This window comes from Pelodiscus sinensis, chromosome 7, assembly GCF_049634645.1.
Source record: "Pelodiscus sinensis isolate JC-2024 chromosome 7, ASM4963464v1, whole genome shotgun sequence".
NCBI lineage: Eukaryota > Metazoa > Chordata > Testudines > Trionychidae > Pelodiscus > Pelodiscus sinensis.
The window spans coordinates 27,821,960-27,838,028 of NC_134717.1; the positions used below are offsets into that span (position 1 = coordinate 27,821,960).

A 16,069-nucleotide genomic window follows, 5' to 3' on the forward strand; every position below is an offset into this window, starting at 1 on the left:
GTAGTATCCTTACTGACATGGGACTCTATCTATTGACTTTGATTTTTATCTGCTTAGGTTCAAGTACCCATTCTCCAGATACTTACTGATGCTCAGTCTCCCACCCGCCTCCCTTTTTCTTCCCTCTACCCCTTCCTCTCAAGTATTCACATCCCAAACTCATAACTCTGGTCATCTGAAGAAGTGGGCTGTGCCTACGAAAGCTCATAATACCATCTACATGTTTTGTTAGTCTATAAAGTGCTACCAGACAGACCATTTTTTCTGTAGCAGATTAACTCGGCTAACCCCTGAAGCTCCTCTAAAGTTTTGTTTTTCCTGAAGTTTTATAGCTGAGGGATATGAGCCAAAATCCCTTGCCACTCATAATACCTCTCCTTGTCCCCAACCATTCCTTTACTACAGAATGCTGGAAGAGACCTTTGTCTCAAGAAGGAAGAGACAGATATCAGTCATTAACCCCATGTTTCCATATTGTAAGCAGCAGCTCCCTCCCACAATCCATTCAGCCAGCCTGTGTCACCTCCTCCCCTGCTGCTTCCTGGACAGAGGAAGGGCCGCAAGTTCATGAAATATGACATGGGAGAAATACAAAGAGTCCCCAGTATAAGTGACAAAGAGTCCCCAGTATAAGTGAGTTAGTCATCAGGACTTGCACTAGGCAAGTGGCCCAACTAGAACATCTTCCTTTCTCCAGGCAATGGTTCATCATCCCACTTGGGTGCTTTCTTAGCCTTTATGAACTGGTCTGTCCCTTGGTTGTTAAACACATCAGAATTAGGCAATCTTTTAATGGTCAACACCACCAATAGCACTATTTATTTATGTGCAGATTAGATGAAGCACAACTGTGAATGATGCAGGAAGCTGTCTTACAAAATGCCAGGGAGAATTGAGCCTGGGCAACCAAAGTCTTTCACCTTCAGAGTTAAAATTTTGTTCACTTCCTACCTGTTGTTGTTGTAGTGAAAATACCACCATTGCTGTAATAAGACAGGTGCTGATCAGCACCCTCTGAATGCTCAGATTTCTCCTCCCCAGCGCTGAGGCTTAATGCACTGGCAGAGCGGGATTGCTCTCGGCTGCGGCGCTGGGCTTGGACTGGAGGAAAAGAACAAACAGAAATCATATTGAGTACCAGCACCTCCTTTTGCTGCATATGGACCTATTTACCTTTGTTGTACTCTGTTACTTAGGGCTCATCTAGACTACGCTAGAGTGTCAAAAGAGGATATGCAAATTCTGCAGGTTATGCAAAGTAGTTTAGATGCAGCTTTTTAGGCAAACCCTCCTCTTTGTCGAAAAGCCGCGTATCATTTTTTGAGGAAGAGCGGCTTTTCGACAAAAGGGGGGGTTCGCCGAAAAAGATGTGTCTAAACTATTCTCACTTTCTAAAGCTCTACTTTCGAAAGTGAGATCTGAAGAAGATATGCAAATTCCATGGGATTTTATGCATATCCTCTTTCGACACTCTAGCTTAGTCTAGATGAGACTTAAAGGTCCTATTTTCCTCTAACAATGCAATACTATTGCTGTTAGTGAAGTTGTGTTACAATAAGATGGAAAGGATTTGGCATAGTAGGTATAAGCAACTTAAGCAAAAGTTACTTACAATCAATAAGTATCATTGCTGCTTACAAAGCTAATGGAGAAATCATATTTTTGCTAAACAGAAGATCAACACTGCTGCAATCAATCTTCCGGAGTTTGATTTATCAAGTCTCGAACTCAGAGTTGGTGGCCAGTACTCCTGCTTCTGTGAGGAGTAAGGGAAGCCAACTGGAGTGTTTCCTCCTGGAAGCCTCCCACTGTTGGGGCAGCGGGGAAATACAAAACAAGGTATATCAATTCCAGTTATATAATTAATATAGCTAGAGTTGCATATCTGGATTCAACCTTTCCTTTTAGAGTAGACTTGGCCTTAGAGAATCAGCTACACATGCAGTGTTACTGAAGGGGCACAAGGGATTCGTAACAGAAGTGTAGCCTAACAAACGCAATTATTCTGTTCCAAATTTGTTTTAATACAAAGAGAGATTCTTTTATTATTTTTGTTTTCCAACATTCTCTCCTGTTGCACCGACTTCTCTCCCTCTATTTATAGCAGGGGCGGGGAATCTCAGGCCTGGGGGCTGGACGTGGACCCTGGCTTGGCTAGATCCAGCCCCTGAAGCTCAGAACTCCCCATAGCATTGGGGAGTTTGCGCTGATGCTCCAGCCCCCTTACTGCCCCACCACGGGGATGGAGCCTACTAGCCAGGACCACCCTAGGCTTTGGTGTGCGAGTGTCTCTCTCCCTCTGAATTGGAGGGCCATGTCAGTGAGGATTGGAAGGGGGTTGTTTTTTGGGTATTATTTTGTTTCTCACTTGTGTTTGGCTCCCCACTGATTTTTCTGTCGGTCAGCAATCCCCAACCCAAAAAAGGTTCCCCACTCCTGACTGCCAGCTTTTCATTATCACTTGGTTTGGAATAAGAAAAATGTGATATTTTAAAAGCACTTCATCTCAATTAAGTTATTAAAATGATAAATATAAACTAAAAGGGTCACCTATGAACATTAACAAAGCCTGAAATTGAACACAACTCCCTTTAACTGGTCACTCTTCTTAGACTGGAATTTCCCAAAACACATAAGCATTCCGAAATCAACACAAGTAACAGAAATCTGGGGTCAAGGTTGCTGAACATTTTTTTTGCTAGCATTTGTTGTATAGAGATTTTCTCTAAAAATGAGAGAGAAGAAAATGGAAAGTAAAGGAAGAAAATGAAAGAAACACATTTGACAGGCAAGGTATTATATAGTGATTTAAGCTAGTAGTAGACAATGCAAAAAATCCAATGCCTCCATGTTAAAGGCATATTACAGTATACAGGTATATACTTGAGATTGAATGTTGAATAAGATGTGCTTTCTCAAGATTAGCAATATCAAGTATTCAGTTACCTATGTTTAAAAGTCTCAGAGGGATAGCCATGTTTGCTAGTCTGTAACTAAAAAACCGTCAACAACAATGGTTCTGTAGCACCTTAGGGACTAACCAAAAAATGAGATAGTATTATGAGCTTTCGTGAGCACAACCAACCAGATTTGCTCTGATCCCACAGACAGAGACAAACACCTACAGGATTTCTATCAGGCATTCTTAAAACTTAAATACCCACTCGGAGAAGTGAAAAAGCAGATTGACAGTACCATACGAGTATCCAGGCATCAGCTTCTTCTACATAGCGTCAACTAACAAAATAACAGAACATCACTTGTCATCACCTACAGCCCCCAACTTAAACCCCTCCAGCGTTTCATTAACAATCTACAACCTATCCTGGAAAACAACCTCTCACTCTCACAGGCCTAGGGAGACAGGTCAATCCATGCCTACAGACAACTCCCTCCCCCCCCCCCAACCTGAAACAAATTCTTTCCAGCAACCACACAGCAAACCTCCATTGTACTCACCAAGGAATCCACACCTGCAATAAACTCTGGTGCCAACTCTGCCCACACAATTACACAAGCAGCATCATCACAGAACCCTATCACATAAGCCACTATATCAGAGACTCATACAACTGCACATCCACCAATGTGATCTATACCATAAAGAGCCAGCAATGCCCCTCTGTCATGTATATTAGTCAAACTGGACAGTCTCTGTGACAAAGGATTAATGGACACGAATCAGATACTCCAAGTGGTAACACACAGAAACCTGTTGGGGAACATTTTAACATGCCCAAGCACTCATTAATGGATTTAAAGGGGCTATTCTCTTACAAAGTAATTTCAGGAATCAACTAGAGAATGAATCTATGGAACTGGCCTTCATATGCAAATTTGACACTATCTTCTCACAGCTTGAACAAGACATGAACTGGCTGGGCTGTTTTATTCATCACCCAAATGACATCAAAAGTTAAGTGTTGGACACATACAGCCCACTCTGTTAGCCTCATTTAACATGGACACTTATAACTGACAGGTTTTCCCCCCTCCCTCTCCAGTCTTTTTCTGCTTTTTATTTGAAGCCCTATGCCTCTTGCTCCATAGTTTTCATCTGAAGAAGTGAGTTGTGCCCATAAAAGCTCATGCTACTATCTACATATTTTTGGTCAATCTCTAATGTGCTACAGGACCATTGTGGTTTTTTAATTTTTTCCAGTTACCTCTGTGTACAACTAGATGATGTTAAACCTATAGCTATGTATGCTGGGATTTTCAAAGGCAATTCCTATTGTCTTTCACTGGGATTTTGGTCCTTAGTTGTATTTGAAAATCATATTTAATAAAGTTCTTCCAGAAGTCAGCATGAAAATCTTCTATTGTATTCCTTAAATTGCTGATAGAATTCAGTCCTCATTGGATAGTAGTTATAGAGTGAATTGATCTGTCCTTGTGTATCTAAAAACATAAATTTCAAGGAACACTACATTTGACAACACAGCGTGTTGATCAGAACATCTGATCAACAGCAGCTATTGTGGTACACACCTGAAATCATGTGTAAACTTCTAGACTGAATATTGTCTTCTGCTGGGTCATAATCAAAGACTGATCCAGGATTGGTGCGCCATACACGAAGACCTGAAAGAAAAATGTGCTGTTTCAACCAACCATCCAAAAGTTCACTTGTATCTTTAATAGGAAAAGAATAGGAAGACATTCTATGAAGGCCATAAGATAAATCTGAAGGAAAACTAAAACCATACTTCTCAAAACTGGCCTTAGTGCAGACCAGATAATCAGGCGAGGCAAGTTACTCTATCAAGTGATGCCATCACACAGTAACAGATTTGCTAAGCCTGTCTCCAGCATCTGCAAGGAGATGTCCTCCTCTGGTTAGAGAGAAATTAATAATTTATATTGATTTTATATCTGTTTTGTGATCTTCCTATGTTAAATTTAGAAAGACTTGAATTAAACAGTATAGTTCTAGATTGCATGATGTGTAGCTAATATTGCCCATTTAAGAGAGCTTTGCAACATTTAATTTGTTGAATGGTGATTAAAATAGCTCACAGTAACACTGGATAATGAATCAAACTAGTATAATTCAACAGCTAGATGTTAAAGCTAGAAAAATTCAGACTAGACATGAGATGTATATTTTTATTGGTAAGAATAATTAGCCATTAGAACAGTTTGCCAGGGTTCATGGTGAAGTGTGTATCGCTAACAACTTTGAAATCAAGATTGGATGTTTTTCCTCAAAGATACACACTATGAATTATTCTGGGGAAGTTCCATAGACAGTTATACAGGAGATCATCTAGATGGTCACAATAGGTCTTGCAATCTCTGAAAAGAGTGTCAGATGGTAAATTTTCATGACAATTTTGCAAGGCCTGGTTGAGTTTTACCTGGGGCAGAGGAAATGTTCTCAGTACTACTATGCAATATGAGTGCTGAATACCTGTGATTGTCTCGTGATCCTGATCCACTCGTTTTCGTTCCATTTCTACAACCCTTCTTTGAATGCCCCTGTAGTTAATATCACTGAAGTCCTGCATGTTCTTTTTCACACGCTCTGTAATGGGATCAGTAACCACAGGCGTGAAGCTACCTTTGTGTTTCTCAAAATCTTCATGGTATTTCACCTACAATTAAAAAAAAAAGACATGTCCATTCCTCTGTCGCTATTCTTGGTATTTCTGCTTATCTTGAATTAATAACTAGTAGAGATGTGCATTGGCATCTCTGGACTTCTGAGTTCTGAAATCCAAGAGACAGGGAAATCCCAAATGTGCGTACCTTATGGAATCTAGAAGGGATAAACTCAGTTCTGCTTTTGACATTTAAATATGGTAATCAGAACTGCCATAGACTATTATCCAGGATTTGGAAATTCTGATCTCCCAAGAACTGAGTTAAATTTTTATTCCATCACTTGGAAACTTTCTAAAAAAAAAAGGGATCCTTACCGTGGAGATATGGCGTTGGGACTCTCGTACACGCCTCATTTCGGGGGTATCCAAAACATAGGCTGCTTTGCCTTGGACTTGTTTCCGGAAACTATCTGAATAGAGGACCTACCAAATGAGAAACAGGGAGTGAATATGGGTCAGTGCTTCTACATCTAAATGCTCAGAGCCATTTTGCACAGGGTTGACAAGCAGAAAAGAATGAGGAAATGCTGGAGAGAACCTCTAGGCCATCACACTAGTTTAGTTATTGAGACATGGATAGCACTGGCAGGTGAGAGGCATGGTATAAGAATGGAAAAAGTGGGTGGTGCCCACAAAACCTCATGATACTATCTGTCTATATTTTTGGTTCATCTCTAAGGTTTTAAAGGACCACTCTTTTTTAAGCTGTTTTTTTTTAAGTTACAGACCAACATGGCTACCCCTCTGAGACTTTATTTTCACAAATAATAGATCTGTGCCTTTAAAAGACTTTGAAATCAAAGTAGTGGTGAAAGCCTGTTTAATTATGTTAGATCAGGATGTAAAAATGTGCTGCCTTAGTAAGTATATCTTAGACAATATTTTGGGCCGTATTCTGTTCTCATTTATTGAAAAGCAACTCATTGACTACATAGCATTATCAGTATGCAGTGGAGAACATAATTAGGCCCATATCTTATCCTTCTTATATTCAATTACATTGTGTCTGTATGTGTGTATTCCCTATATTAGGGTCTCAAATAGTGTGGTAACAAGGGCCATATCAATACATCTGCTGATATAAGTGCCAGTATTTGCTTGCATAAGCACTTGAGGGCATGACAAGTCTCTGCTAAGTTAAGTAACAGCAGAGGGAATGGGGAGTTACTATCTGCATGAATCAATACAGAACGCAAGCTACTATCAGAAAAATCGAAAGTACTAATGTAGCTGAAGAATGTCAATTATGTATCTCATACCATAAAGCACTTTAAACACAGAAGATAGTACAAAGAATTTAGATAGTTAAATTTGTTATTTGAAGTAAAATAGTTATTTAAACATCCTAAAACAAGAAATCAGATGAAAGCAGAGAGCCAGTTAAAACAAGGTGTGGAAAACTGCAGGAATTAGAATTATATTTTAGTATCATTTTAAAATTGCATAAATTAGATAATTAAGTTAATATTTAAATGTTTAAGTCAAATGAGGAAATAATTGATAGTGTTAAAATGTTATTTTGTAGCTTATTTGCCCTATCAAATACCGAGCTAATGTTTTCTTGATTGCGTTTAGCTCTCTCCATCTCTGGAGTGATAGGTGTCGGAGTTCCTTTTCCCATGTGCTCTTTGTACAACACCTATAGCACACAAAATAAAAGTGTCCAGAAGTCAAACACTAGATAATTGTTGATGAATCATGGTGTAAATGGTGTTATTGTTTAATCATACTCATCACTGCATGGATAAAAGGATCTCAGGAAGTAAAGCAGTTAAAGAAGTTATCTGATAAAGCAAAAAGTAAAATTCTTCCAAAAGGAGGGGAAGGCAAGTTGAGAAAACTGGGATAAAATTAGAAGCAGAAAAAAAAAATTCAGGCTTGTTATTTTTAAATATAAGGTTGTTCTTTTTAATACCAAGCTAATGTTTTCTTGATTCCGTTTGACTCTCTCCATCTCTGGAGTTACAGGAGTTGGAGTTGCTTTCCCTAAGTTTTCTTTGTATACAACCTACAGATTACAAGAAGTATCCAAAAATCACAAAAAATGTACATGTGAGTTTTGTTAAACTATTACTTTTGTAATAGTAAAACTTAATTGTGTTAATAGGAAAAATCCATCAGGAAAAATACTTTAAAAGTTAAAATCAATGTGTATAATTTTAAAAAACCAATACAAATGACATTTGAAAATGTGGATGAGAAACAAAACCAGTCAGGTGAAAGGTATTTTTTCAAAATGCACTGTCATATCACATTTTATTTTCTCAAGACAATACCGAGCTAATGTTTTCTTGATTGCGTTTGACTCTCTCCATCTCTGGAGTAACAGGAGTTGGGGTTGCTCGCCCCAAGTTTTCTTTGTATAATACCTACAGGATACAAAAGACGTATCCAGAAAAAAAACAAATTACTTATCGAATTTTAAAAAATCATGACTTGTTATGGTGCACAGCACTACATGAATGCCAAACATCTCAAGGGACAAGGATGTGTAAAAGCAAGAAAAAAACTGGACAAAAATTATTAACAATAAAAATTTTATATTAAAATAGAAGGACTCTATCCAGCCGCAAATACTTATGGTACTGCAGGATGCACAAGCTCTGGACAGACCTATTCAAGAAAGGTTGTCCAGGAGACATGAAAAATGGGTCCCTAACTCCCAGGCATGAAGTCACCACCTTCATCTATAATGCAAACCTTAAGCTTAGGGTTGGGGATGAGGAGAATTGCTGTAAGAAGTGGAGTTGGCAAGTGGGTTTTCTGTTCCAAACCCAAATGAGACTCCATTGATTGAAGCTTCTCAAAGCTGCCCAGATGTGATCACTGTGTGGTTGGGGGCTCCCCTAGTGAAGACATCCCTTCCACCTACCTTCTTCATCACTTGGGGAACATTCTTCCACCTGGTTCCATTTTATAGCTGTCAGCCAGATATTTATTTCTCTGCTGACTGACACCAGTCATCCAAATTAAAAACTGACACCAGGGAAAGATGCTCTGTAAATATAACTGCATCTTTCCCATGACCCTGACTGCTGTTAATGGCCTTCTGAGACTTCATTCCTTAAGAGAGGCAGATTGTACAATTGTGTAAATCCAGTTATGGCACTGGAAAGACTCCCACTGATTCTAATGGGAGTTGAATCAAGCCCTAATGTTTCATCCTGGGCATTTCCGAGACACTGTCAACTGCTTCCAAGTCTGTGAGTATGTCACCAGGTCAGTTCCCAACTGGATTCAGCAGAACAGTAGGGAAGAAGGGCTTGAGTTCTTATATGCCAGCAGCCACAAAGACCCTTAATATCTGGATAGAGCCTTCCAGTCACAGAGTTAGGTTATAAAACAACTTTACAATTCCAGGAGCAGATTGTTAACATTAAAGCTAGGTTTGTTTTTAGGAGCAAAGGAAATTATACAAACAGATTCATATCAAATATTTAAAGCTAAGAAAAGGCTTTCAGAAATTTGTTAGTGTTATTTTATTTAAAAAATAGGTGCAAAGGTAGGGGGAGGAAACAGTTTCACTTATAGGTACCGAGCTAATGTGTTCTTGATTGCGTTTGACTCTCTCCATCTCTGGAGTGATTGGTGTTGGGGTCGCTTTCCCCACATGTTCTTTGTACAAAACCTATATGATACAAAGGAGTATCCAAAAATCATAAAAAAGCAATGACAATAAAAACGAGAAAGCGGTTGAATTATCACATTTAGAAAGGGTTACTTTTTGGGGCCCATTCCTGTTTCCAATAAAATCATTAGGTGCTTTGTGATTGATCTAATCGGCTGCAGGAATGGCTCCATGAGGGAATCAGCACTGCACGAAAATAAAATAATCTAGTAGAATAAGGAAAGGTTAAAAACAAAAAACACAGTTTATTGAAAAAAGGTCAATTAAGTTGTTGTTGCTCTAATAATATCCAACTACCAAAGCATTAAAGGTGAGGCTCTGTAGTTTATTTACAGGAGTAAAAGGTAGGAATTTTATGCCATTCAGTGAATTCACATCCATTTCAAAGTTAGAAAGCATGGATTGTTAAAATAGCTAGTGTTACGTTAAACAGTTCAGATCTTTAAAAAAATGTTTTTCCTGCTAAAAATACCGAGCTAATGGTTTCTTGATTGCGTTTGACTCTCTCCATCTCTGGAGTGACTGGTGTTGGTGTAGCTTTCCCTACATTTTCTTTGTACAATACCTGTGAGACATAAGAAAGCAGCCAAAGAAAGCAGCAGTAAATAAAACTCTAGTTGCTGACAGGTTGGAAAGCTATGGCGTGTTATATCTTTTCATGTTGCAAGACTTTGATGTTACATTTTTAAAAGATTGCATCTGGGGAAATACAGATCTAACATTGCTTTTTAACTATAAAATAATTATTTGAACAAATACTGTGTTTTAATAAGACCACAAAAAAGCAGCAGTTGAGGCTGTTACAAAAATGGGTGGTGGTTAAAAAAAATTAACGTAAAAGTTGCAGAGAAAATAAAGATTGGAAAATGAAAAGACAAATGGTTAAAAGTTCTCCAAATTAAAAAGGTGGCATTAAAATGTTTTTAAAAGCAACAACACCAAAACAAAATAGGTTAAAATAATGGGATATCAGTGTCATTTGTTAAAAAACTTCATTCTGAAATTGAGTTAAAAGGGAACTTTTTGCTTATCAGAAATACCGAGCTTAAGTTTTCTTGATTGCGTTTGACCCTCTCAATCTCAGGAGTGACAGATATGGGGGTTCCAGTCCCCAGATTCTCTTTGTACAACACCTGTGAGGTAGTAAAGCATCCAAAAAAAAATCAGAAAAGTGACAATTAATAACATGACACACTATGTCAGGTATTAAGTGAGCTAGGTCTGATTCTGCTTTTCTGTGCTCCCACAACCCTGGCTGAATGCCATGAAAGTTTTGGTCATGTACGGAGTATGGGTTGAAGAACTGATAATTCTACTGTCTCACTGGCTGTGTCTACACTGGCCGCCTATTACGAAATAGGCATGCTAATGTAGCACTTGGGAAGAGGCAAATCCGCGGGGGATTTAAATATCCCCCGCGGCATTTGCATTTTCATGGCCGCCGCTTTTTTCCGGCTTGGAGATAAGCCGGAGAAAAGTGTCCAGACTGGCGGGATCCTCCGGCATAAAGCCCTATTCCGGAGGATCTCTTATTCCTACTTGTAAGTAGGCCATGAAAATGCAAATGCCGCGGAGGATATTTAAATCCCCCGTGGATTTGCCTCTTCCCAAGTGCTACATTTGCATCCCTATTCCGTAATAGGGGCCAATGTAGACATAGCCACCATATATTGATTCCACTAGAGAATGGTCTTCTTAGAAAACATGTAGCAAAAACTTTTATATGATTCCATGAGAAAGATTTAGGACCACCTTTCATGCTATCCTATTGGAGATTCAAGCCCATGTTCCTTGTATGGTGAGTGATAGATGCAAGAGAGACTTTTTAAAAATATCCAACATTAAAAAAAAAGAGAGGCTGGAACAAGGAGTAAAGTAGTTAACATTGAGGAGTATACAAATGGTAAAGTTAGGAAGAAAAATAAACAAGTTTCAGTCACTGTAAAATTGCAGTAAAATGATGAAAAGAGGATGGTCTTATTGGTGTAAGTTAATTAATTGCATGATAGTGGTAGGGAGTGGGAGAGTTGTTTTCTTTATAAAGGTTAAAAAGTGCATTTTAAATGGAGTTAAAGGGAACTTTTATCTTTTCAAAAATACCGAGCTAAAGTTCTCTTGATTGCGTCTGACTCGCTCAATCTCTGGAGTGACAGGCATGGGAGTTCCTGTCCCCAGATTCTCTTTGTACAACACCTGCAGAGTAACAAGGATGTGTTAATTGTTTTTTAAAGGTCAGCAATACTCCACTTGACAGGGGTAAGTATTGAGCATAAGGAATACAATTTTTATATCTATCAAATCCACCCTGCACCAAAAAAGCAGGAAGCGTTAATAAATAAGCCAACTAAGATCAGTGTTATATACAGAATTGTGATTAACACTGATGGAATTCTTTAAACTTGCAAAAATACTATGTCTTATTTTATACGTGCACTATAGCGGGGGAAAAGGGAGAGGGGGAAGGAACTGAGGCAAATGAAAAACCTAGTACTATTTTAAGAATTCAAAATAGTTCTAGTTGGGGGGGGGGTTAAAAGGAAAATAGAGTTTGAAAAATAAAGGGGTGGAAATAGTGGTTAGGAATTCCTCAAAATTATATAACATAAAAATAGTAAGAAAAAAAGAGGCAAGCAACAGACACTGAGAATTGGGAAAAGTGGAAAGAGGATATTCTTATTTGTATAAGTTGATTATAATGAAGGAAAAGGATGAAACTTTTAGAAATGTTTAAAAGTTCATCTGGAATTATGTTAAAGGCAGCAATTTTCCTTTTTTAAAAAAATACCAAGCTAAAGTTTTCTTGATTGCGTTTTACTCTCTCCATCTCTGGAGTGACAGGCGTTGGGATCCCAGTCCCCAAGCCCTCCTTGTACAATACCTGTGTGGCAACAAGGAAGCGTCAAAGAAAAAGAATAAGCAAGTCAACAAATCTCCACTTATTATCCTGTGAATAGTAAGTATGAAGAAATTTTCTATTTCAATCCTAACCCCCCAAATAAGGAAAAGTTAAAGGAAAAATTAGCTAATATTGATAATCACATAGTAGTTGTGACCTTAGCTATGTACCCACAATTCCTAACAATAAGAAACATAGGGAAATAAGAAGGCCCAAGTAAGCCAAGATTTGATTTCATTTGTTTCATTGTAAATCTGGAGTGATTTCACTGATTTTAATGGATATCTCCAGATTAGAGGAGCTTGTGCGAAGTACAAAAAGTGTGACAATATTGAATTATCCTAAGCGGCATAAAAATTTGAAACCAGGTCAAAATTTCAAACTGTGGTATTTGAATAGGTACAAACTTAAACAAAAATGAATTCAAACCTCCCCTCATATAAACAGGGACACACAAAAAAAGTTAAAATTAACATAAAAGAGCATCATAACATAAAACTCATGAATTGTAGATGGCAATTCCAATGGAATATATTAGGACCAGAAGAGTTTATCCTAAGAGATTGTGAGTACTATACTACATCTTCATTATGTATGTGATTCTCTTCATCTCTGGGACTACAGGAATGCTGCCCCAGGTTTTACTTACAAAATCCTTCAGGATACAAGAAAAAGCATCCAACATGTCAACAACAAAAGAAAGACATGTCAAGTTCTAATTACAGTCTATTGCTTTAAAGAAAAGTTAGATTTTATTTTACATCTGCACTGCACTAACATGGGGATGCCAAAGGCTGTTAGAAACATCTACCATGTTATTAAGGAAGAGGGTGGGAATCCACTCTGAACATCACATGTTTTTCAGGGACAGGAAATATAAGGAAATGTGGTAGGGTAAATATGGTTAAAATTCCACAGAAAGCTATTTACAAAAACTAAATTAGATTGGGATGGATAATTATAAATACTGTGCTAGGATAGTGACAGGTTTAGTGGTTCAGTTTTTAAAAAAGGCTTTGATTCAAAGCCCTGTGAAGGGTTAAAGGAAGAAATTTAATATGGAGGAGTTAATCAGAGGAGTTAACAGGGTAGTTGTTTTCTTTTTGGAAATACCGAGCTAATGATCTCTTGATTGCGTTTGACTCTCTCCATCTCTGGAGTGACAGGTGTTGGGATCCCAGTCCCCAAGCCCTCCTTGTACAACACCTGTGAGGTACAAGAAAGTATCCAAAAAATACTCAAACTAGGCAAGGTTATTAAGTCTGGCTATGTGGTGAGTAGTATTTAGTAGTAATACTAACTATTTCACACTTCTAAAGGTGAATACTAAAAGGCAAGTGCATGGTGGTTGATTATTCTATAAATACAATAATACAAACGATGAAGAAGCTGGTGAGTTAAAATTAAACATGCAGAGAGTAAATGCCATGTTAATTTCACTGCTGACCTCAGGGGGTGTGTGTGTTTTTATATGCATGTAAAACTGTAAATCAATCAAAAGGTTAAAAACACAATGGTAATGGCAGGAGAGGAGTTAAATATTTCAAGTTGGTAGTTTTCTTCTAAATTATTGAGGAAACAAAGAATGGTTGTTAGGATGTTATTGCGAAAGGATGAATTATTTTGTTTCTTTGAGAAATACCGAGCTAATGTATTCTTGATTGCGTTTCACTCTCTCTATCTCTGGAGTGACTGGTGTTGGGATTCCTGTCCCGAGGTCCTCTTTGTACAACACCTGTAGAATATAAGCACCCAAAAAGGTGATAAGAAGAAAGGCTGCTCACTATTCACAGAACCCAAAGCATAGAGAGCTGGACAGGTAATTCTTTTGGATCACATGTAAATATGCACATTTTGTTTTGGCTGCAGGTCTGTGCTTTCAGAAAGGTACTTGGTCAGGCATCTAATTTTAAGTATGCAAACATACTGAAGGGAAGAGGATTTCTCACTTAAGTTACAGACATGTTTAAGTACATAGCTGATTTGGGTGCTAAAACTGTTGCAGTTCATTAAAAAAACCCCACTGATTTGTTTTTGAAAATTCCCATGTTCCTATTATTAACATTTTCAGGGAGAGCAAATTGGTTATAGTGACAATGTAGGACTACAATTCTTAGAGGTGTGTGTAGCACAGTTTGAAAGCACTGTACAGAGACTTAGTAATGTGGCTCCACTTCACATGAAGTCCCCTTCCAAAATGTATCTATCTCTGTGTCTAACTATTATTAATACTCAAATGCCTCCATTTTCTTTTAGTTTTTTGATGAGAAAATACATCTGAATTTCAGCTCTCCTACAGTTAGAGTTATCTTCGTTTGTAATTACTTGATCAAATAATTATTTGCATTTTCAGGAAAGGACATTGCATATAAAATACCTCAGTCCAAAATGTGATCATAAGAACCAAGAACTAAATTATGTTAGAGATTTAACTTATAACTTTCTAAAATGTACTGTATTTTATGCCTTCAGTATGCCACCAAAACCAGAAAATGGTTAGAATAAATATATGGTAAATAAAGCATTCAAAGCATAAGAAAAGCAAATGAGGTAAATCAAAATTAGAAAAGTCAGTGTAGGCTGGAAATATAACTTGATTATGAACAACTGAACTGTAAAAAAACAATATCAGAAGGAACTCAGATGGAAAAGGTGGGATGGAGGACATTGCTCCAGAGAATTTTCTTATATTAAACATCTGAGATATTAGTAAGCAGAAAACCACATCTGCTCATGTACAATGCTCCAACTGAAGTTAATCAGATTGTCACCTAAAGGTCAGTAGCTCTTTAAACTGTTACACTTTACTAGGAACAGAGAAGGCCAAGATATTAATACTCAAAACTGTAACTGGATTTTCTGACAATTAATTTGGCTCCACATAGTTTTAGTGAGATTTTCCACTAAACATTCACAACTCTGCAGAATTGTTTAAGAAACTGACCCTTCTTTTTGTTTTTAACTACATATTAGGAATTAAATCAGCTATGTGGTTCAGCTCCAAGCTTGAGTAGGTGGGAAAAAACAGATTCTAGTACTCTGCTGCTACTTGGCATAAAGATCAAGTGGTATATTCTCCTTTCAACAGCCAATAGCCATTACTGCTAAGGGAGGGGGAAAGCTTGAGCTCTGCAAAAAGAACACCTCCCTGAAAGTCCTAGCTGGAAATGACCGCCAGATATGTTAGAAAGGAAAGCAGGTCGGTTTAGTAATGCAAGCGTCACGTAATGGCTGTGCAGGCCACACAGATGAATGCAGAAAATGTCAGCCACTACCGAGCTGATGTGCTTCTGGGTCTCCTTGACACGTTTCACTTCGGGAAGGTCAGGAATTGGGATCCCTTTCCCAATGCTTTCCTTATATTTAATCTGCAAAGTGACAGACATTCAAAAACCAAAAACACTTAGAGAGCACATTAAACAGGCATATGATAACTGGTAGAACACAGAAATATCACTTAAACCTTAAATCTTACAGAAACTGAAAGCATGATGTACACCCATGAGGAGGGACAATTTTCAAGGAAGATTCTGCCAAAACTGATCTACATTATCTTAAGCCATCTGAGTGTGTATCAAGGTAAACTGGTTGCGTACAATGCAATGGAAGTCTATGGGAATGTCTACACAGCAAAGTTATTTTGAAATAACAACCGTTATTTCTAAATAACTTTACTAGCATCTACACAGCCAAACTGATATTTCAAAATTAACTTGAAATAGCGGAGAGCTTATTTCGAATTTGGTAAACCTCATTCCATGAGGAATAATGCCAAATTTGAAACAGCTATAAGTAGACACTTATATCAAAATAGAGGGCCTCCAGCCTTCCCAGCGTTCCCTAGTGGCCACTCCAACCTCAGCCAAGAACGCTCCTCTCCCTTCCCACTCCCCAGAGCCCTTAAAAAGGGGTTGACTCTGGCCACAGTGCCTGTGCCAG

The 16,069-nt window shown here is 38.0% G+C and overlaps 1 protein-coding gene across 35 annotated transcripts in view; it reads right to left on the bottom strand.

Annotated features, from left to right (window-relative positions):
• NEB (nebulin) overlaps positions 1–16,069 on the bottom strand; it is a 194,429-nt gene that overhangs the window by 4,488 nt on the left and 173,872 nt on the right. For 8 of the 35 annotated variants that reach the window (XM_075933364.1, XM_075933387.1, XM_075933388.1 and 5 more), the window contains 15 exons: positions 15,406–15,498; positions 13,773–13,865; positions 13,244–13,336; positions 12,020–12,112; positions 11,335–11,427; positions 10,275–10,367; positions 9,707–9,799; positions 9,142–9,234; positions 7,883–7,975; positions 7,522–7,614; positions 7,153–7,245; positions 5,922–6,029; positions 5,414–5,597; positions 4,492–4,584; positions 952–1,101 (listed from right to left, as the gene is read on the bottom strand). In XM_075933364.1, coding sequence (XP_075789479.1) covers positions 952–1,101; positions 4,492–4,584; positions 5,414–5,597; positions 5,922–6,029; positions 7,153–7,245; positions 7,522–7,614; positions 7,883–7,975; positions 9,142–9,234; positions 9,707–9,799; positions 10,275–10,367; positions 11,335–11,427; positions 12,020–12,112; positions 13,244–13,336; positions 13,773–13,865; positions 15,406–15,498 — 1,558 coding nt within the window. The remainder of the gene's footprint in view (positions 1–951; positions 1,102–4,491; positions 4,585–5,413; positions 5,598–5,921; positions 6,030–7,152; positions 7,246–7,521; positions 7,615–7,882; positions 7,976–9,141; positions 9,235–9,706; positions 9,800–10,274; positions 10,368–11,334; positions 11,428–12,019; positions 12,113–13,243; positions 13,337–13,772; positions 13,866–15,405; positions 15,499–16,069) is intronic. The other 27 variants (XM_075933397.1, XM_075933393.1, XM_075933391.1 and 24 more) reach the window with 23 other exon arrangements.